The sequence below is a fragment of the Gavia stellata genome, chromosome 24, assembly GCF_030936135.1.
Source record: "Gavia stellata isolate bGavSte3 chromosome 24, bGavSte3.hap2, whole genome shotgun sequence".
Classification (NCBI taxonomy): Eukaryota; Metazoa; Chordata; class Aves; order Gaviiformes; family Gaviidae; genus Gavia; species Gavia stellata.
Genome location: NC_082617.1, coordinates 5495122 through 5518276, shown reverse-complemented (window position 1 = coordinate 5518276; position 23155 = coordinate 5495122). Strand labels below are relative to the sequence as shown.

General features: G+C 45.7%; 1 protein-coding gene across 1 annotated transcript in view; it reads left to right on the top strand.

The window, feature by feature from the left end:
- The first annotated feature begins 4750 nt into the window (after window positions 1–4750).
- BRINP1 (BMP/retinoic acid inducible neural specific 1) overlaps window positions 4751–23155 on the top strand; it is a 59467-nt gene continuing 41062 nt past the window's right edge. Inside the window, exon 1 of the mRNA XM_059828920.1 lies at window positions 4751–4968. Coding sequence (XP_059684903.1) covers window positions 4751–4968 — 218 coding nt within the window. The remainder of the gene's footprint in view (window positions 4969–23155) is intronic.

Sequence of the window (23155 nt, the reverse complement as noted above, 5' to 3'; positions counted from 1 at the left end):
CTTGCAATATCATTTTGTGCAAAATCTATCCCACTGTATAAAAATTACCTTTTAAGTGGCTAAGTAGAAACCCAGCTTTATTCCTTTCTTCTTATTTCAAGAAACAATGGGAGTAACAGCACTTGCCTGCCTTACTAGAGTGCTGAGAGCTTTAATTAATGTCTCTAATTCAATTTGAACTCCTTGGATAAAAGGCGCTGCCTTGTGACAGCAAAGGTATTGCCTAAAATAGAATATAATTAACACACAGATATCAATCACGATGAAATTAAGTGTACATTCAAATACAACTTGCACTTTACAGAAAGTACTTGCCTATTTTTCCTCCAAGAATCCTGAAGACTCATAAGACAAGGAACATTTAATGTTCCAGGCTGAATTCAGCTTAGAATAAGGCCTGACAAACTAAAAGGGGTTGTAACAGAAATCTCCATTTGCACTGATGGATGTGCCTTCATGATGGACAATGCTGGAAACTGACTGTAACGTGACTCAGAATCAGTACCTCTAACATTTTCTTCTTCCAGTATTTATTTACCGTGAACTCTAGCCTATGTCCTAGCTCACCCACTGATGATGTTTATTAACAGATGTGACAATTGCATGATCATGTTTGTTGACATGACTCAGAAGGACCCAGATCACTGCATTGCTCTGTAGTGCTCCTGAGTGGAAATGGGCTTTGTAGCTTGGATTTTTTTTAACAGCTGCATTACAAAGCTTGCTGACACCTTGAGATGGTTGTCATTCATTGCTTATAGGACAGGAACAGCTCGTGAGCCATGTGGGCAGCAGGACTGCATTTTGCTAGGTGCTATACCCAGATGATTGCCTCTCCAACAAGTTCATGGTCCAAGTAGTCAAACACATATTATTGTGTCTCCATGCTAATAATTGGAAAGTGAGGCAAAAAAGCATGTAAGGGCACTGCTCAAGATCATAGAGGGTGTCTGCGGCAGAATTGAACAGAATGCTGGATTTCTGGATCAAAACCCGGTGTCTGACTCCCCTAAGCCTCCCCTTTAGTGCAGAGATTGCTTCTGGGCCAGATTTAGCTTTTAGTTAGTCTTGGATCTCCTAGCCAAGGGCTATATCTTTGGAGACATAGCCTCCCTGCCCCTTCTTCCCCCGTCCCTTTTGCAAAATACCCAGAACATATCTTACATCAGTGGAGCCCCATAAAGACGCCTAATAAATTAATTTCAGATTCAAACTTGTTAGGAGTTAGATTGAATGCACCTCACAATATTGCCTTAGACACAAAATAATCCCACTTTAGTAAGCTTTATAGCTTCCATGGGGACCAGCCCTGTGGTGTGTATTAATCTTTCATGCTAAACAACATCTCTACAGCAGCTATGGGGGGGGGGGAAAAGATACTGCTAAAAAATTAAAGTTGATGGTGTGATAGTTGTCTAGACCCAATTGCACTCTACCATCCTGCATTGCCTCAGGCACCATTCCCTGCTCTCAGCACTGATACTCACAGCCAGCTACCAGACTGGAGATGTGTCCGTTTCTTCTAGTGATCTCAAGGCATGTTCTCCCCATGTCTTAACCTTTGGTTAAGACCCATCACAACTCTAATCGTCCTGACTTTAACTTTGACCTAAAAGGAAAGGAAGGGAGGATGATGAGGTGCGTGGGGGAATTAGTGAATATCTCCTCTCTTTTATAAGCTGATATTTCCCCAATGTATGATGCTTGCATGTGGGAGGCCACACTGGGATTTCTCTGAAACCCATTTCTTTTGGCTCTTCTCATATTTAAGTTCGCACTTGCACTGTGCTGGGAACTGGAGGTGAGCTATCACTCCACTTTGTTATGTAAAATCTCCCTTCCTCTCTTTGCAATAGAAATTCAACAGAAAGTGAAATGTTTAAAGGAAAACTGATCCAGGCTGGCTGGTGAAGGAAGTAGTTATGGATGAGTTTAATGAACAGACAACCAAGCGAGTTTGGACAATGTGTACAGAACAACTGATGGTTATCAGCAGCAAATCTGCATACCCATCTAAAGGCAAATACGCTGAGTTTGCAGCTGCTTACTGTGATGGAAGGATGCAGACCTACAAAGAGCAGCGAGGCAGAGAAGCAGCCTGGATGGAGAAGCAGGAGAAACGAACTGCTGAACTGGAATTTGGAAATGCTGAGGGTGGGATGTAGCTGGGAGCATTTCCTAGTAATCACCTTGGGCTCATGACCACTGTGAGTGGAAGCGGAGCTGTACTGTAGACCACTTGGAATATACTATAGTCCCTTCAGTGTGGGGCTAGAAAATCCCCAAACCCCAGTTTTGTAAGGTAAAGTAGAAGCACTCCATTTTGAGAGGCAAGCAACCAAAGCACAGAGAACTGCCACATTTATGGGTGAAGTAGGATATTGTGGTGAAGGCTGATATTAAACACATGCCTCCAGATCAGGAACAACCTCCTCAGTCAGGAGCTACAGGTACCATTATGTTTAATAATAGTAATATTCTATCTGCAATTGGAAAGAAGTTTATACATGCCCAACAGAAAAAGCGAACATTCGTTGACTTTCCCATACTTAATTTTTTTTTATTTCTTCACGTAATGCAACAGCTGACTGTCATTTTTAACCAGACTTACACAACTCCGTTTTGTCAAGTGCTGCTGAGCTCCCTGCAGCTCCACAAGCACATGCTGTGCACACGTGCAGACTCCCACACGCTCCGGCGCGCACACACACTCAGCACTTGTGCTCCCCGTCGCACTCTCAGGTTCAATCTGCCCGTGCAGAAGACACGCACGCTTGCTGCTATGGGCCGCAGCTTTGCCATGCTCCCTGTGAAAGCTCCTGGAGCTGAGGAGATGGCCACGCCGGCCGCAAATGCTGATGCCCACTGGTCTATACCATGCTGTTCTCAACAGCCAAGGTCTCACATTCAGACGCAGTGCTGCAAATGTGCATGGCACCCCTAGCACACCTCGGTTTGGCCTTTCCTACACTCTTAGCAAAACCTTTTCTCTCTGGGAATTACAGACTTTTCAGAGTGCTTATGGTGGACTCAGACTCAAAACCAGAAGGGTTTCTGGAGATGTACAAATAAGCCTGACACTAAATCTTACTGTAGCAGAGCTCTGCATAGCCTAATTTCTCCCGCTTTGAAGAGTAGCTACAGTCGCTCTGCACTATATTCTGCAGACGTAGGTGGGTATCGCCTGTCCTGAGGACAACTTTTGGCCAGGTTTGTGCTCCCAGAGAGGGGAATGCAGCCTCAAGATCGCTCTGCCTACCCAAGCATGACCTCCGTGTTGGCACAACCCCCACAAAACGCAGCAAGGCAGCCAGATGGACGGGAGGTGGGCAGAAGGAGGAACACATCCTGCGTATGGAGAGGACTCTTTCAGAGCAGCATCAGCAGTTCCCAGCGATGAGGAGCACAACCCAACACACTGGGCTGCTGTTGCAGCCGCGTTGCAGTTAGGAAGCAGAAGGGGAGGGGGTCCACGCCAGGAGCAGGGTGCCAGCTAAGCAATCCGCTCACCTTCCACCAACGGAGCACATGGCTTCGTTCGGAGAGGGGCATCATGCCAACAGCATGACTGTGGAGGCGGATGATCTAATGGCTGAAACGCTGGAAATGGGAGTCAGGAGGCTAGGGCTCTCTTCCAGCTGTATCTGTGGCTTGCTGCGTAACCTTTGGCAAGGCATTTCACCCCTCTGTTTCCCTTCCCACTCATCATATGTCTTGTCTGTTTAGCTGTTAAACACATTGGGGAGAGGAGCTGGCTCGTAGCAGGGCTGTCCGCAGCCATCGTTTGACGGGGGAGGGGGTGCAGCGGGACAGCCACTCTCCCATCATGTGAGCAACAGCGTGCCCGGCACCAGGTGGTGTGAAGCATCCCCTTAAGCTTCCTAGTAAATCTCTGACACTGAGTATGCATGTACAGTATGTCACCCCGCAGAGCCTTGATCTTGGGAAGAGCCTCGAGGTCCTACCGTAATTGAAATAGCAACAGACCCTCTCCCCCTCCACCAGACACACACCTCCCAAACACCCAGGCAGGAAAGCAGGTCGAGGTGATTTTTATCTTTCAAAGTTTGGCAAGATTTCATAGTCGTGTGTGTGTGTGTGTGTGTGTCCGCGTGTCCGCATGTGCTTGTCACCGAAGCCTGGGTAATTATTTTGTTTTATTTCTTTTTTGGCAACACTTTAAAGTAAGAGCTGGGGCTTTATAGATTGCTCAGGTTGCATGGAGTATGGATTACAGATCATCAGAGAGACATGAAAGCCGAAGACAAGTTTCTCTGGCACAGCATTAAAGGGACAATAACGGGGTAATTGTAGCCCAGGGTGTGGCCACCTTCTGCGCCCAGCCTTCACTCGCCTTTGCGGCACTGCGGAGAACTTCACGAGGGAAATGATGGAAAAGCTGGGGTGAGGCTGTCTCAGGTCAGGGCCTGGTTATTTCAAAGGTGATATATGCTCAGGAGGTTAAAGGCACCTCTTAGGTACATGAATAAAACACTGCCAAATGCTCTAATCTGTAACACAGGCAGACTGAAGTCTTTTAAAACTTGATTTTTCATGTCTATTTTCACCCTGAGAGACGGTTGTCAAAGGATCAAAACAATTCCCATTTTTAAACTCTCTCTTTCTCTCCCTCCTCCCTCTCCTCCCCTCCATTTCTCTCTCTCTCTTTCCTTCCTCCTCTTCCCTCTCTTTTTCAACAGGACTCCACAGAATGGAGCAAGAATGAGAGGAAAAAGGCAGACAGAAAAGCATGAACTGGAGGCTTGTTGAGTTCCTCTACCTCCTGTTTATATGGGACCATATACTAGTACAGCCCTCCCACCAGGACCCAGCTGCTACCAACCAACATGTCTCCAAGGAATTTGATTGGCTTATTTCAGACAGGGGGCCTTTCCACCACTCACGGAGCTACTTATCCTTTGTGGAAAGACATCGTCAAGGATTTACAACCAGATATAAAATATACAGGTACGTTGGTTTCCTACAGCACCTATAGCTTGGATAAGTTGTTAGGTGGTGGGAACTCAGACAGTTCCCATGGGCTCAAGGCTCGTAATCAATGGGGAAAGGCATCATCCATTGTTCCCGTTCCACCTGGAAATGCTTCTTTGGTTCTTCACGGTCCTCAGCTGCCAATGCAAATTACTTCAAAAACTCAGATGTAACACTCTGATACTGAGATCAAGGCACTGCAGTACCATGGCACTGTGCACAACATAGATTGAGATAAAAAGGGACCAAGGGTCTGGGTGTACTTCATTTGCAGCAACAGATAAGTTCGTAGGCAGGTTCACAAGCATGTTTTTCAAATCAGTGTGCCTATGGGCAGACCAAGTCTCTGTACCACACTCCTACATGTGAACTTGTAATAGCTTAAGGTTCACATGGGCAAGAACAGACATAAAGATGTCAAGACACACTTCAGTACATCAGTTCTCACACTGCTGTGCCTGAGCCTTAGCTGTGTATTGGCTACCACAGACCTTTGCTGATTATCTCCATGTATGAGTCAGACTTGCCGCCAGAACTGTGATATTGGTTTCAAAGTCTTCTGGTTAAAAAACCTACAGAGAATAGGCAGAATTTGGATTTTCCATTGCCTTCGAGGTTTTGGAGCCTTTGTTGTTGCCTGTTTCAAGCTCTTCTGGCCAACTGTGATATCCAGAAACACACTTTTCTTTTTTCATTTTAACATGAAAAGCTGGGGTGCTCATATGAGCCTCCTATTAAAGCAGAAAGCGCTTTGGATTGAAGGGGAATAAGCCAGCAAGTGTCATGAGATTGGTGCTAAAACCCAAAGAGACTGCAAAACTCTCATAAACATGTGCGCATTTACATAATTATATAGTCCTGTTGTGTTTCAAAAAGACACTTGCAAACATAACCAAGTAAACTAGTAGGTAGGAAAGTACTAGTAAATAGCTTACTGACCACACGCTTGCAGATAACATGTACACGATGACTAGGGGATGGGGGCAAGCAGGGAAATCACATGTGTGCAGGCAGTGTTCTCCCATGGGCAGAGAGCCAAAAGCACTTGCAGAGTAATAGCAACGTGTGAGACATCATCTATGTGTGGGGAAGAAAAATGAGTTGTGCCTGTCCCACGGTCTCCAGGGAGTGCAGCATCCCCTCCCCTTGCAACAGCCCGCAGAGCAAGGGCAGGTTAGCATGGGTTGAAGATACTGTCCTGGCTTGCCCTTCATTCAAAACAGCTTAGGGGAGAAGACAGCCCCAAAACCTAGAAATTATGCTGCCACAATTCCATTAAGGACATCTCACTATCTTTGCTTGCACAGAGGAGCAGAGAAAACATGCCTTTTTCAAAAAGACTTTCTTCCTGGTTTTAGATATCCGCAGCTCTCTGCCTGCCCTGCCTGACAACATACACTCTGATCGAGACTGCAAATCTCTGCCCCATGCAATGCCCCTGGCAGTGGCTCTGCCCTTTGCTAAAGAGCTATTCAGCCCTGAATGCTACCGCAGCAGTCTACAGGGGCTGTAGTGGGAGAGAAATGCATGCAGTGTATGTGTTCAGACACATCTAGGAACTGTCACTGTAAGTCAGGCCAGAGATCCATCAAGCCTGGGATCCTGTCTCTAAGAATCATGGAGAAATGGGTCTGGAGGGACCTTGAGAGGTCATTTAATCCATGCCTCTTCCCCAAGGCAGACTCAGACATACCTGTGTCACATCTGACAGAGGTTTGTGGGCAACCTCTCCTGAAAGCTTTCCCATGATGGGGAAATCACACCCAGAGCAGGCAGCCTGCGCCACGGCTTTGCTGTCACAACATTTATAAAGGAGCTTGTATGTGAAGCCCGTGATTTCTAGTTTTATCTGCTAAGGGGTGAGGAACAAATTCCCCTTTGGTTTGTAGGAGACTGCTAAGAATGTGGAGGCTTATCTTGGTTCAGGATTAACTCTATACATGAGAAATGGAAAGGGATCTGTTTTTCTCCATGAATCTTTGATGGATATTGCCAAAGCACTTATGAAAGACACTTCTAGCGTGGGGAGAACAATGTCCTCCTTCTTCCAACAAGGGAGGAAATGGGCAGCAGCATTCTGCATAACAGGAGGCTCGTGGGTGCTGGGGGGTTTCCCAGAAGGGTGTTGCAGCTGAGCACAATGCTGGAGTAGTCATTATTCACAAAAGAAACAGGAGGTGAGACAGAGTCTGGTGAAAATAGTTAGGCAGAGAGTTCAGAGAAACGTGGGAAGACTGCAAGGGCACCTGGGGATGCATCTCATGGCCAAATACCAATGCAGTGAGCTGAAGGAGGGAGCTGAGGGCTTAGGGAAGTCCAGCCATGCATGTCATGGTTTGAGTTGCTGGGAGTTGAGCGCTTTGGAAACACATTCTCTTGGGACTAACTTTTGCTCCAGTTGCGGTCAGCTGAGGAGGAGGGGAAAACCTCATGTGCTTCAGCAAAGCTGATGGAGCCATTAGGCAGGAGGCTGTCTAGATTTTGGAGGGTTGTTTGTTTTTAATATACGGCCCTGTCGGCAGAACGGGTCACTTAAAAATTGGGTCCATGCATTTTTTAAGGAGTGTTAAAATCAGTCTAGCTATTGTGAATTAGTGGAGCCACAGCCAGTTCTAGCAGTTAAGAGCTGGACTCTGAGCACACATACCCTCCAGAACATATCATTTTACTGAAACCCACAGGGGTAAAATTTCATTTTGTGGGCTCCTTAAATTGACTTCGAGAATCTGTAAAGCTATTGGGATTTTGTCAACTGTTTAATTCCAGGAAAGAAGCCTCTTTCCTCCCAAATGATGTCTCTCAGCTGCTCTTTGCACTAGACTAGCCCAAGGGAAGCACATATTCTACATTAAGGATATCACTCCTTTCCTTAGAAAAGCAGCTGATTTGCAGCATGGGAATTTTCTGTGTAGTCTTCTCTTTCAATGTTCCGTTTCTCCCATACTTTTTTTGGTTGGCTGATTTGTTCTTTGTCCCTCAGTCAAACAGTTCCTTGAGGCACTTGGGATTTTGTTGAATGAGGTTTGACCTTACCACTGCTCTTCTCCCAAGGCCAATAGCAGCAGACCTCAAACCAGCCACAGCAACCAAGGATTTGGAGTGGATGTGAAATCAGGCGAGAGGACCTCACCCGTCCCTAATTGAAACACTGTCGCCTGTTTAGTGGTGATTTCCCCAGTGTCTTGCTGTGCGGGAGCATGGACACAGCACATTAGGACCGTGTCATTTACATTGAAAACCCGCAGAGATAAAGCCACTGTCAGTGCTACACAGCAGCGTATGGCAAAATGCAGCATTTCCTCATTTTTACAGGTGACGTTAAAAAGGAAGCAGCACCAAACTAAAAGACACAACTCTCCTCTTCCCATCACAGCTGAAGTCCAGAAGTCTGTCAGCAGCAAGCAAAGAGCCTGTTTCAGTGAGAAAGGCTATTTTATACACTGTATAAACAGAATTGCTGTAGAACAGCATAGCTGCTGATATCTCTTCATAGAACACCTGAATCCCAGTCTACCATCCTAGCACGGAAAGGCAGTTTGCTATTACAGTCTCCAAAGCCTCATTCCCTCCTTCCGTGTATTGCATTTTAGCACATTTTAGGCCTCTTTCTTGCAAAACTTGAACCACTGATTTTCCTGGTACCCTCAGTCAAGGTTTGCACCTTGCATACAACATTAGTAGGAAGGCAAGCAAAGGGGGAGAGGTTTTATATTAAATCATGGACAGTAGGGGTAGATACAATTGCATTAAGGAAGCACATTAATCAGCATCGATTCATACTAATAAGGCTGGTTTAGGGGGGCCCCTGGCAGGAAAATGCTGCTTTGATCATTATCTGTGCACTCTGATGCTAATGCAGATAGGATGGCAGATGCTGAGAGTGGTTTGTGGATGTCTGAATATTCATTATCACGATCCCTGTTGTTGTTCCTAGTCATGAGAGCCTTGGGTACTAGGTGCTGCACAGAGTCTGGCAAACAGATGAAGCTCAGCTTGGCTTTGGGACTAGGGCACTGCTCAGACCAGAAAACATTCCTGTTACCACAAGACAGTAGGTAACAGCTTCAGTCCACTTCTTTGAAGTATATTGTTGCGTTGTCCTTTTTTCTACTCCCAGAAACTAATTATTTAGCTATAAGGCAAAGCAAAAAAACCCAGTAGACTGAGCACTTGAATACACTATGCAAATAGGCAGGCAGAAGCACTGCGACAGAGGCATTTCTCTACTGATGCTGCTCACTTTAAGCAAGTTCTAGAAAAATGAATCTTTTCTAGAAAAAATGAGGCTTTGTTGTTCAATGCCAGAGGTGAGGCACAGGAGGCAAAGAGGGAAGCGGTGAGATGGCCTTGTCCAGCCAGGTGGACAAGCTGCCGCTGCCGGTTTCACTATAGCGAAGCAGGGACAGGGCATGCCGCCTTGGAAAGAGGGACTCACAGTTAGAGTGGCAGAGAGTTAACGCAGGCAGTATCTATATTTTTGCCCCAGGCTCATGGTGGGGCTGTGGGTAAGCTCACTTCTCCGTGCCTAGGTTCCCTCCCCACCCCCCAGAGAATGGGAGATGACAGCATTTGTCTGCTCTGCGTTGCTGGGCAGACTTAATTAAATGCTGCAAAATGTTTGGACGTTAAGGGACGACAGCAATATAAAGTGGATGATCACACGGGGCTGGAAGGGGAATGTGCATGTACAAGAAGAAATGTGGATTTTCCACGTGTGGGAGTTTAATTCCATTTTCTGAAATGACAGTAAGGACAGGGAAATCTGGCTCTCTGTGTAAGAGAGCAGGGAAACCCTGGGGTATAAAAGGGAGATCTGCTCGCCTTGCAACTTCTCCTGCAGCAGGACCATTTAAGGGCTGCCTAATTTCAAGAAACCTGCAAATACAGAATACTTCTGAGATCCCTGCCAAGTCTGGTTAAAATGTACCAACAGATTCAAAACTTTGTGGGGGACACGACAACAAACCAGCCAGTCCTATCCCATCCCTCCACCTGCAGCGTGACAGAACAAAACTGATTGCTTACGTACACTCGTTACTGTAAGGTCCCTGGATATATGAAAAGAAAACACAGCTCCTGAAACAGGAAAGGTTGTGAGTAACTGGCTGCACAAGCTAGCTATAAATTGGTTGGGATGTTTCCTGGGGGGAAAAAAAGATGATTTTTTTTTCCCCAAAAAACTGTTTCATCAGGAGGGTGGTGCAGGTCTGGGACAGGTCAATGGAGAGGTGAGGGGTTTCTCCATCCTTGGTGTTTTTCAAGGTTTGGCTGGACAAAACCACAGCTGATGTGCTCAAGAGCTTGTGATAGTCCTGCTTCAAGCGGGAGGTTGGATTAGGGACCCCCAGGGTCCCATCTAACCAACATTTCTGTGATTTCCCTGTTTCTTCGATTCAGAGTGGACACTAAACTGGGTGCTCATAAAGGGATTTGCACTACTGAATGCATTCGGCCACACTAGAGGTTTTTATTTAGTCCTAGAAAACCCACAAATTTGAGCAGCTATGTGCTCTCTAAACGTGTCATTCCCTTGGCAAAGAGGAAGAGAATTATCATGAAGCGAGGATCTTTGCTGCGCACGTAGCACAGGCTACAATTGACTTAGAAATGTATATGCTGTTCTGCTGCTTAAATTTTCCCTTAGAGGAAAAAAGAATAAAAAAAGGAGAAAAAAAATTTGGTCTCACAAAACTTTCAAAGTTCTATGGCACCACAAATTAAAAACAATAAGCCAGATTCTCTGTGACATAAATTTGTGAAGCTGTTGACTTTAAGGAAAATACACCAATTTATTGGCTGGAGAATCTGTTCTAGCGTATCCAGCATTGCCCACTGCCCCAGGACCTGCATACACAGCACCACGGTTTATAAGGCTGCTTGCCCTGGCTGTCTGTCTGGGAGCATTATGAGCTTTTATTATTTCTAAGCAAAACCAGACCCCAACACCTGCATTCAGGCACTGGACTTGGACAATTTGGCCGGTGAATGTGAGGTTTTTATAATTGTTTTTAGCAGCTACTATTATGGAAGTTTTGCCTTTCCTCACCAGACCTTCCAGGCAGGTTTCATGCAAACCTGTGATTTCCACAGCTGAATGACTGATCTGGCAGAAAAGTAATCTTGCAAGAAAAAAGAAAAAGAAAAAAAAGTTAATTTTCAACCACTTCACTTGGACTGTGGACAGGACTCTGTGGGTGGAGGCAGGAAGGGGACTAAGGGGACTGGTGAGACTGCTGTTTTCAGCAGCAATGTGGATTAAAGTTGTATTAAAGCGGTTGTGAGAATGCATGTTAAGTTTTGGCAGAGACAAGATCTACTAGAGATGCTTCCACCATTTTTTCAGTCCATTCTTCTTCTCCCATCTCTCCACTCCTCATTGACTCTTTTGCTGTCTCTCTGTTGTATTGAATTTAATATACTGGTCACTAGAGCTGTACAAATAATTGATTTTGTGGTTCACTGGTTGTACGGAACAAAAAATAACATTAAAAATGGGTTGATCTGAAATGGATGTTTGTTCAACTTTTCAGTAAAATGAAAAAATCAAAACATTTCATTTTAAGCTCAGTGAAAGGTTTAAGCTTTGCTGTTTGTTTTTATTTTATTAATCCAGTGAAAAATACTTTTTTTTAATTTTTAAGGCATAGAAGTTCATGTCAAAACACAAAGTCAACCAATGCCACTTAAAAAATGTCAAAAGGGAAACATTTTGATTTTAAGTGTATTTTGTTTAACCTGTTTGCTCTTCAACTTGCTCGCCCAATTTATGTTGAATCTTCAAGCAGTTTTTATGTCCTTGGGAAGAAGGAAAAAAAAAAAACCTACTGGCTGTCCTTACCGTTCACTCTGAGATTCTGGAATCTTAAAATTCCCCAGGGTTCAGCTTTGACTTCCCTTGGGCTCAGCTTTTAGCATCTTAGGATAAAGAAGAAAAATATAAATTTCCCCAGCACCGCTGGGCAAGGGAGGCCCTGCCAAGACGAGCCATAGGATTGCAGCTTTGCTGTGGGAAGGCTCATGCTTGTTCAAAACTAAGGTGGATGCTGAGACTTGGGTGCTACTGTCTGAGACAAACTGTACAACATGGGTGCAGTCATAGTTCCCCTCTCACACACATATCCTGGCAAGTTTTCAGTCCTGTTCCAGTTGTTTGGATGCCTGAAGCATGCAAAAAAGCACCGTGAAGGTTCTTCTCAAACAGCATTAAGGTGATGCTTTGCACTGGTACAAATTGATAGGCACTCTTAGGCTTTTTAATCTTTGCTTTGGCTTTTTTAGTCATACTGAAGTTCTGCTGACAACGTTTTCCTATTAGGTTTTTATGCTATCTGTTTAAAGGGGACATCAACTTTTATGTTTTCCAGTCAGAAGCAAGGCTTTTTTAGGAGAGGCAACACAGCAGTTGAAGGACAGAGGGAGCTGAGATGAAAGGAGGCTCTTGCCTCTGTGTGGAATGAGCAATGGAAATCTGTACAGCATTGCATGGCAAAACCCCCGAAATCTCCATAGTTTACATTATGCATGTAAACGAGTGATGTACATTGGTTTGTAATCAGTAAATGCCTTGTAAATAAATGTGTGTAAACCAAAAATTTAAATCTATTTCCATAGTGCATGTAAACAATGAAGCCTTCTAGTGTTCTCTTCAATGTAAATGTTAATCTAAAAATGACATTACTACAAGTTTATGCAACTTCCAAGAGAGCCACAATTTACATTCCTGTCTCACCATCTCTAACACAGCAGCTTGGCAGACATGAGCCATTCAGTGATGGGTGTAAACCAGCCAATTCCATCACATAGCCTCTCTGTTAGCCACAACCTTCATTCTTCATGCAGTTCAGGGACCAGTGTCGTTACATTCCCTGCATAATGCATCTCCCTGTGTATGGGAAGCTTTTAATATATTTGCATAAGCAGAATAAAGGCAGGAGTGGGGGCTGGCAGGGAATGGCTCGGGCTGAGCTGTACAGCACTTAGTCCTGGGGGTGCTGGGCTGAGCAGACATGGAGCTTGGCCCTCTTCGGGGCTGGGGGAGCAGCTGCTCTGGCTGTGTTTGGATTCAGATGGAGAGGGCTTGCGAACATCACTGGCAGCTGCAGGACTTGACAGAAGGACACACCTCTCCTTCTCTTTGATATTCTTGAGAACAGAGGGCACGTGGAACGATAAATGGCATCAGCCTTTGATATGCTCAGAGCTGCTAGGATATGGGAACAGAACATCTGGCCAAGCTTTGGGGAAGGGCAGACCCTCATCTAAACGTGGCAACGCATGCCCAGGCCATAGGGAATGGCACAGAAGCAATGCAGTTGATAAGTTCATATTCTGATAGGGCGCTTGTGGTTAGGACACGCCAGTTCCTCTGGAGAAGAGTATGCATGTGAGCTGTATGCCTAGAAAGGCGTATCACTAACTGGTTGCCCTGCCTGATGACCCGGGTAAGCTCTTAGCTCAATCGGCTGAGTGTTAGCACAGTTCTGCAGAGTTGCATACTCAAGCACAAAAATTCCCTTTCTGAATCCAGAACGAAAGATTTTAACCGTGCTCCCAATGAATCCCAGGAGCAGCACAGACAAATATTTTCAGTCACGGAACCTTTCCAAAGAGATCCGCATCCTGCTGGGCTAGGAGGGAGCTGTCTGCACGGTCCCCTCTGAGACCTTGCTTGGTGGGGGGATCTTTTCCCCTCTGCGTGGGAAGTGGAGGGCTTTTCCCAGCAGGCCTCCCAAAGCTGCTCCCCAGCATGCTGCGACAGCAATGACTCTGTGCATTCATTTCAGGTTTCTTCAGACCAGCAGACCATGGTCCAGCGGCTTGAGAACATATTTTAAAGGCTAACAAGCCAAGGAGAAGCCTTCACTTTTTTTTTTTTTTTTTTGGTGAGCAGATTATTAATTCTGCTTTTAAATCAGGCAGATGCTTATTTCAGCAGAGAAGCTGTTACATTAAAAAAAAAAAAAAGTCATCCTGTTAGATGCATGGAATAATTTTGTTCTGGCACCAGTAGCACTGGGAGATGGCATGACTGTACCTATTATAGGGGTTTTTCTATTTCTGGATCCCTCTAATGTTTCCCTTGGGTTCCAGAAAGTATTTTTTTTCCTTTCTTTTTTGCTGATTGCCACCCACCAGCCTCTGTAAATGGAACAAGATGCGTCCCACCGGGGCAGTCGGAGCCATCCAGGCTGGTTTCCTGTGTTAAACTACTGAGCTCAGGAACAGAACCCAAGGACACATCTGAAAAGAAACCCAGGAATCAGCTTTGCCTGCAGCACGGAGGGAGAAGGGTTTGGGTCAGCCCTTTGTGCCAGGCAGTGTGAAATCAAATATGCCTGTGCGGAGCCGGAGGTTCCTCTGAGTGCCGCAGCACACACGCGCCTGGCGAAGGAGCTGACACAGCATCGGGGGCTTGGTGCAGCCACGGCTTCCCCTACGGAGAGCCCTGGGCAGGGAGTACCTGGTCTGCTCCTGGGGAACGGGGTGGAAACAGTATTTGGGCAGTGCCCCGCTGCCAGGTCTATGTACTAGGGACACTGTTCGCCGGTGACCAAGCCTGGAAGCTCTGTGTCTTGGGTGGTCAGATGCAATTTCACATCTGCAGCGCTTCCCAGCCTTCCACCACTGACACAGTGACCATGAAGGATTTATGGGAAGCTGCGGTGAGGTTCCCTTCAGCAGGGAGTCATTTTTGCCGGTTAAATACATCCCATCAGGTGAGAAATACCGAGAGGGAGGGGAGGAGAGGGGTAGAGACGGGAGCTGCAGGTGACAGTGGTGTTCGCATCCACCAAGCTGTCTGGGCTGGAGGCACTCTGCAGCACAGGCTGCGGGCAGGAGCTGCCTCCTCCTCCCTCCCTCCCTGCCAGACTCCTGGCAGCTGCCTGGCTCTCCAACCACTCGGTTTCAACAGGACAGAGATCCTCCCCATCATCCACATACTCTGCAGCGTGGGAAAGCCTCCGACCTGCTCCAGCGCCTGCCCTGAGAGGCAAAGCCTTGAGGTCTGACACAGGCAGCTGCGAGCAGGGCCAGGCTGGGGCGTAGCGGAGGGACGGGATTCTCTAAAGTATCTGCTATGCTTCTAAATCAAAGTCCCGCTGACAACACAGAGCACTAAATGCCTGCCTGGGGCTCTGCTCCTGCAGTCATGTGACGACATCAGAATTTAAGCTTTAATTAAGAAATGAGTGCGGGGAGGGAGGGAAGGGTCTCTAGCCCTTACGACTGCAAAAGAAAGCTTGGAAACATGACCCGAGTGCAACCAACATCTGCTTTAATGTGCAGAGGGCTCCCAGCAGAGGGGTAAGCAGCCGGGAGAGGAAGCCATTACATCAAATTCCCAATCAGGTCAGGCCTGCTTGTGCTTCTGCTTGCAGTGAAAGCACTCGCTTGGAGAAAGGGGAGTTTCCATAAAAGCTGTGCTATGGCAGAATTACACCAACATGCCCTCCCGTGCGGTACATGGCTCTCATGCAGCCTTGCAGGGCCAAATCTTACACTGACACAGCCTCTGCTTGTGCACAGCCGTCGTCTAGAGGTAGCAAGAGCCAGCTAACTGCCACTGTGTTCCTGCAGGCTGAATTGTGCCCATGGTGCGCAGCACTTTTTAAGCAGAAACATAAAAATTCTCTGCTCTGGGATTATGGCAGGAGGTTTTTTGTCTCCTGGAGTTCCTTAGCCCAAATTAAAGGGACTCCTTTATTATGCCTATGTGGCATGCAAGCCTTCAACACCTGCTGGCCTGAAAATCCGTGCTGTGCTTTCTCCTGCCATCAGTTTTAGCAAGGGCAGGGAGCAACTGGATCTTTTAGAGACCAGTTAAGGATAAGCCTCTGGATGCTCTCCATCTCCCAGGGATACACCTTTGGCAAGGTTCATTGAAGAACCTTATTTGATGTCTACGCTCTCAGCCAGCTCAACAGGGCCTGGAGGCTCAAATATGCCTGATAACTGCAACAGCCTCTCATTCCCATGAATGAGTATCACAGAAAGCCAGTGGAAGACCTGTTCCCCTATAACTTATAGCTGGGACCTGTCTCTGGGCTCTGATTGACGTAGTGATAGCTCTTACAATCATCCTGACACTCATCCCTCTATTAATCTGGCTAGAGATCTTGTCGTTTCTGCAATAAAAGTGCCCCTTTGCAAGCTGCAGACAAAGGTTTCATGGACTGGCAGCGACCGGCAGGTCTGCTGGAGCACAGGCTGGGTTTAAGCACTGATTTTGGTAGCTGGCGGTCGCGGTGCACTTGGGATTCAGCTTGGATGATGATGCAAACGCTGACTAGTGAGGGACGCTGCCTCCCCACAGCTACCTGGAGGTGGAAGAAAGGACAAGGTGAAACTGAGCATTATTTCGGGAGGGTGAAGGTGTTTTCTTTGTCCGTGTGTCCCTGCTCAACCTCATTTTGCTTTTCTTTCCCTTTCTTTGATACTGATTCTTTCCCTCTCAGCAAAAGAAAACTTGCCTATTGAGTATTCAGCATTAAATATTTCAGTGTTAGCTTCCAGCTCTTGAGCAAAAACCCAGAAAGAACATTACTTTTTACTCCCCTCCAAATATCTGGGGCTTTTCCTGGGGAGTGCAGGCACATAGCCTGGGTAAGGCTAATAAGAGAGCTTGGTACAGAGGGAGAACTGCGTGTTGCGTGGTTAAGAGCAAGCAGGAGAGACAGGAATAAGAAAAGAAGGTTGTTAGCTTCATCTCTGGTTAAAGCTAAATGAAGAGCCCCCACCAGACTGATATATTCTCCTTGCATTTTGTCTTCCTTCCCCCTGTTTTCCTCCCCTTACCCCCCCATTCATGCACAGACTGCGAAAGTCTCAGATTCCCCTCCTCCCACCCATAAAAGACTCCTGACTGTTTCTTGGGAGTATTTGATATTTGAAATCTGTGCCGAACCGATTCAGCAGGCGAGTGTTGCCGAGTCACGTGATGAACTGTATCTCAAGACTATTTCGTGTCTCTTCAAAGCCCACACCTTTAGAGTCCTGTGATTATGTAAGAGTCTCAACTCAATTTTTAAAGTAAGTTTACGGCCCTCATAATTGCAGAGGAAAACTTGATAATATGACTCCTACATTCTAAGAAAGCAGAAGGCAAAAAAGAAGAAAAAAAAACCCTGAAGTTTATCAGATTTAAAAAGTCTCATGAATTTTAAAACCAATCTCTTAATTCTTTTTTGGAGCCTGACTCATGATTTTCAAATAGTTCGCAATATGGCTGTAGGGATTGTAAGGCTGGTTAGTTATCTTATTAGATAACTTACATAAAACATCCAAACCCGTGGAGACTCAGAGATTGAGTATTGCACTTCAGTACACAGCTGGGGAGAACAGTGTCTTTTCTTCTGTATAGATGCTGAGGATCTCCTCTTAATCCAGGTCTGTAGTCACTGCTGCAGCATAAATATTTCCCAAAATTATATTAGTGCTAATCGTATGAATGAGAATAGCCATAATATTGATCTTCATAATACTTAGGTTATTAAATTTGAGTTTGAAGGTAGTTTTGTGGGGCAATTCATAATAGTAAATCTTGTCAGCATGCATAAGCAGGGAAAGCAAGCCACAGAGCAATAGCATTGCAAACCCAGAGAGAAATACATTCTAGAGTCTTCCATCCTACCACAAGACTGCACACCGACCACACACAAGTGATTAAGTTAGCAATACCAGAACTGACATTTTGCTAATTGTTTGATAATCTCAGACGAACTTAATTGATCTGAAAGGGGAGAAAAGCCTTCAGATGTTGAAACAACTTGTTCCCATGTTTCTATGAGGTATATGCACTACCCAGGGGCACTTTATTCCTGGAATATTTGCACACACACAAAAGACAGGGATACTGGTGTGATAAGATGAAGGGGGATTGCCACTGTTACTGTTAAGTGGCGGGCTTGCCTTCCACATACATGTTTACTCAGGCTGTCCGCATTAAGTTTGAGTCATGCATATGGAAGAATTAGGGAGGTAGCAGAGCATATCATGCTTGTAGCTGTTCACAGAGCCTCACAGATGCCTCTGTGCAGACAAGAGCATTGATGTTTGAGGTGCACGCAGATATTGGGGTGGTTCAAGCACCTTGCATGGCCCATGGTGGATTAAAGGAAATCTGAGAATACTTTCCTGTGAAATGGCTCTATAATAGGGGACAGAAAAAGTTCTACCAGCTCTTCTAGCATGTTACAAAAGAGGAACCAAGAGTGTGGAAGAGGCTGAATGCTACTATATAATAAGCTTACAGGATAATTGCAAACTGTATTTGGACTTAATTTGCTTCTGCAGAAGAGTCATAAAAATAAGTTATTGTTTTCACTCCTGGGGACTGAGATATTTGCGTCATGTCTTTTAAAAAAAGACAGTGCTCTATCTCCCCGCTTGGACATATCAGCTCCATTGGTGACTGTGTTATGTACGATTGTGGATGAGCATCCGAAGGTAAAGACTTTATATGCACAACAGCTGTCTGCTAGCTGGAATAGAAGTAGCTCAGCTCTCTGTCAGAGTCTTGCAAGTGTTTGTACCACTGGGGTGGGATTTTCACTCACAGTGGTGGCGATTGCGCACTGAAAGGGGAGCAGATCTGGGGTAGTTCTACAAGGATGGTGGAAGGCAAATGACAGGATGGCAAAGTCTTTGCATTTTAGGCATAATAAAATTGTCTCAGAAAAGTAGAAAAATATTTTCTTCAAAGTAAGCTTTTGTCAAAATGCTTTATTTTGTTAGTAGTGCAGTGTTTCAGGCTGATGAATTGGATTAAACGCATTTTGAAGTCCTGGCCTCTCTGGTCACTAGTGACTACGGCAAAAGAGAGAGATGTAAGAAATGAGCTATTTTGACAAAATTATGTCTAGTGAAAACATTACAAGCTGTTCCAGATTCTTCCAGCATGGAACAAAGCCAATTTCTGCAGCCCTGAAAGTAGCTACAAAAAGGAATAATCTCCTGGACAGCTCCAGCCGCAACTGAAGTGGGAGCTCTCCCAAATGTGAGCGATTTAAGCTTTGTCTGGAGACACAAAACTGAAGCCCTGACCAATTACAGATGAGTTATCATTAGGCGCCACAGGGACAGTGCGAAGGGACTGAGTAGTAAAGGATTAGCCATACACACAGAAATATTGAGCAACTCACTACTACCTCCTATTGTGTTCATGCCAGTGGAAATCCTTCTTAGAACGGCATATTTTATTCAATTTTTAAGAGCTCTCAATTTTTCATTTAGCAAAGGAAGTTGGAGCAGCATCCGATCTGTAATCAATCAGTCCGCCTTTGCAGAAAAGCTCTGAGGAAGCACTCTTGCTCTTCGGTCCTTTATCTTCTCCGTGAACTCACAGAAACTATTTTTCTGAATGGGATTAAGAGTGAGGGAGAGGGAGAACTACAGCCAGGGCAATCCTCAACTAAATCTTATAGACTGCCGTCCCTTAGTAACTAGCCCTACCGAAACTATCCCCAACCACAACACTTCTGTCTCCAGACCGGAGAAGCAGACGATGCTTCAGATAAGCTTGGCCCAGACTTAAGAAAGGTATTTAAGCACTTTGTGTGGGTACTTAACTGCCTAAGTGCCAAATTCCTGCAGATTTTAGTGGGCATTATACAACCAGGAGCTTTTGAACAGGATCTGTCACAATCTTAAAAGAGGCTGTCTGTAACATAAGCCATGGATTTATTATCCCTGGTAATAAATCACTAGAAATACACAATGATAAAAGGAGGAATAACAGACACAGCTCACCCAGGGATCTCAAAGCTCTTTGCAGCCATTACTTAGGGCTCCTTATGATAGCTGAGGAAAAGGCTGGTTTTGTTTGTTTGTTTCGAATGAATAAATTAATCATTAGTAAAATATTATGCAGTTCATCAAATATATAATTCACTAGCTATTTGTCAAAACAACAGCTCAGTCATATATTATCAGAACTGAACATTTATAATGTGTGTATATCTAGTCATCACATGATTTATTCAGGCTTTTGTGGAATGAGTTAGTTATTGACCAGTTTAAATCACCGCTCCCTTGGGAGGCAGAGACGTATGAGGTTGTGAGCTCTTGGTGAACTCGCACCATCTTTTTTGCTGCATTGTTGTTCAGCACCTGGCACCACAAGCAGAGTCCTGCATCTGGGTTTCCTTTTGACATTACCTCAAGAAAAATAGTTATAGTTCTGTTTATCTATAGCCAATGCCAGGTCTGTCTTAGGTAGGAAAATTCAACCACTGATTCATGATCAAACTACGATCTGAATTCTTCATGTTCTTGTAGGACCAGGGCCTGAACCCAATATCAACATCCTTGTCCCTTCTTAGGTATGTCAACTGTTTAGTGCCTCTCCACCTACCCGTTACAGGAAAAGAGGGTTTAGGAATCCCAGCTCACTGCTCCATGTGATAGATCACACCATTTCGGTAATGCTGGGGAAGAACAGAGGAGCCCTTTACCAGGTCCCTCCCAGCTCCCTCTCCCGTGCCAGCAAGCTGGCCTCCTTCCAACAGCGCCTCAGCAGAGCGAAGCTACGTGACTGCCACTCACTGACTCCCCTTGTCATTCGTGACCAGCATCCCAGAAGGCTGCAACTTCTTCTATGCCTTTATTGGTGTCAAACATCACAGCCTCTCCCCTGGGTTTTATTAGGGAAGCTGATGCCAAATCACCCAGCTTCCTCCTACTCGATAAAAAATGTTTATCACCCAGTAAATTCTAACATATCAGCAGCTTGTTATGGAGGAAAAAGGTCACCGGGAGAGAAAGAAAAAAAAAAAGGGTGCCCTTCCATCGGAAATTCTGGCTGGGTATATACGAAGGAGTCAGCACCAGGAAAATATCTTTTGATATGATAAAGTCTCATAATAGAAAATGTTGCTGCAATACAGGCCTCGTTTCTTCAGATAAATATTTAATATAGATCACTAAAGATTAATCGAGTACAGAAAAGAGTCTCTCCTATGGTTGGTGTAAAGAAAACATCTTCTCGTTAATTTATTATGGAGCCTGAAATGAGAAAAATCCTATAGAGAGAAATTCAGGGTACGGTTTCCATAGAGAAGCAGCGCACCGCACCAGAATTTATTTAGTGTGTGGGCAGAGGCCTTCCCAGAACCAGCTGCAGCGTGGCGTTCGCGTGATAAAAAATCCCAATGTAGGAAGAAGCCTCACAGACTCATCGTGTTTTGCTGATCTGACTCCTGCAGATCCCAGAGTTTCCAGAAACGGTGAGACCATAGGACCTATGGGCTCTCGAGAGCGTGCTCCACCCTGGATGAAGACTGTACGATGGCACGTGTAACACCCCAAGCTGCTCCTCCAGGAAAGAGCATTCAGTCCTTGGGGAGTAAGGTGATGCCCTGAGCTCACTGCGAGGAGAGGAGCCCCCAGTCTGATCCTGAAGGCTGCTTGCTTTAGCCAGAAGTCCCCATGAGCATCTCCCTGACAGTTTCTCCAAGGCATTGTGGCCATTTCACACTGTGCTCCTGTCTGCATTGGGCAGCAAAGAATCCTGGGTGCCGGTGTGAGATTTCCACCTCCCACGATGCTGGGACTTGTTTAGTCAGCTCCATTGTGATGAGTAAATTACAGGATCCCTTTGCTTTCTACAGCATGGTCCACAGAAACCATCTCCCCAACCCTTTTGCAGGATCAAATAAGACTGTTACAGAGAATAAATCATAAATAGCAGCAGAGACAGTATGAGGGACTAAATAAGAGAGTCACAGGCAAGGGAGGAGAGAAAAAAGGTACAATTTCAGCTGAGACTGAAATGGAACAAAGAGTCAATGAGACGGAGAGAGACACGAAGGTTGTTCCAGATGGCCAGCCCCACTGATGTGAAGCCTCTTGCACCACCAGCACCTGCCACGTGTGAACGAGGCGGAATTGCTCTTAGATGAGCAGTGGAAGTGGGCATGAGAATCCAGCAGACCTGTCTGTGCTCAGGGATGGGGGAAAGAGAGGAAACCCCCCCTGAAATGCATGTTTTAGAGACCAGAAACAACTCTGGAGAGTGGGAGGCTGTAACGTTTTTCCACCCCTCCAGCAAACTGTGTCTCGTTGTTTCTCTAGAGGTGATACTTTCTCTCTTTTCCTACTTGGCCTTGTCCTGTGGACACCTTTCCTGTTTTGAGAATGTTTGTGTCAAGTAGTTGACAAAACGCTAGTCCAGATGTTTGGCTCGCCCCAGGAGAGAGGCCAAGGGAAGGAAGGCTGAATGCCACCGGTCAGATCCTAGTCATACTGCGCTGTGCATTGCTGGGAGGTGTTCGGGAAATGTAGCTAGGAGAAAGATGGAAAAAGCATGGTTAGAAAAGGGTTGGCTTTATTTTTGTGGCATATACAATGCAGAGTGTCCCTTCTGCTGTCATGCCTTGCTGATCTTGCAGGACACCATTTTTTTGGCTTACGTGGAAGACAGTGGAAGGACAGAGAGGCTTTAGCATCTGGTGTCACAACCCAAGGAACAAGGGACTGAAAGGACCCTCCAGGGTCACAGCATCCCATCTCCCACTCTGCCAGGCACAGCGTTTTGCCGTTTGAAAAATTACGATCCTAAACCTCTAGGATAGTACGGGCGGTCTCTTTGCAGACTGCATCTCCCAGACCCTGGCTGCTCCCAGAATCCAAGAACTGAAAACCTAAATAATAATTCTCTCTAGTTCTACCACAGGCTGTTGGACTTGATACAGGTGTGACTGGATGGCAGGCTCTAGCCTGGGGCTATCCAGGGGAAAAACTAACAGATTTTTAATAGCAGCAGAGACTGTTGCAGTCATTTAATAGAAAACTAATCTGTGTTCAGAACATTTATTTGTTGCGTGTGGCACGGATCTGGTCAGGAGAATTGCAACAGCTAAACTACCCCCAGGATAACCTGGGGCTGATCAAGGGGCTCCTATTTTCATCTCTGCAAACACCGTGACTGCACTGCAGTGTGGCCCCTGTCACCTTGGCAGGGGATTTCATCAGCCATGCCCCTCCGACTCTGTCATGCTTCGTACTCCCGCCGCAGTGAGCCACAGATATAATCTATGGAACACAAACATGATTTTATAATAAGTTTTCTATGCAGCCAGGATAAAATGCCAAACAAAATCAGAAAACAATCAGTCAGTGAAACTCGGCACTGCTGATGAGTGCGCTGTTTGTAACGGTTCAGTGC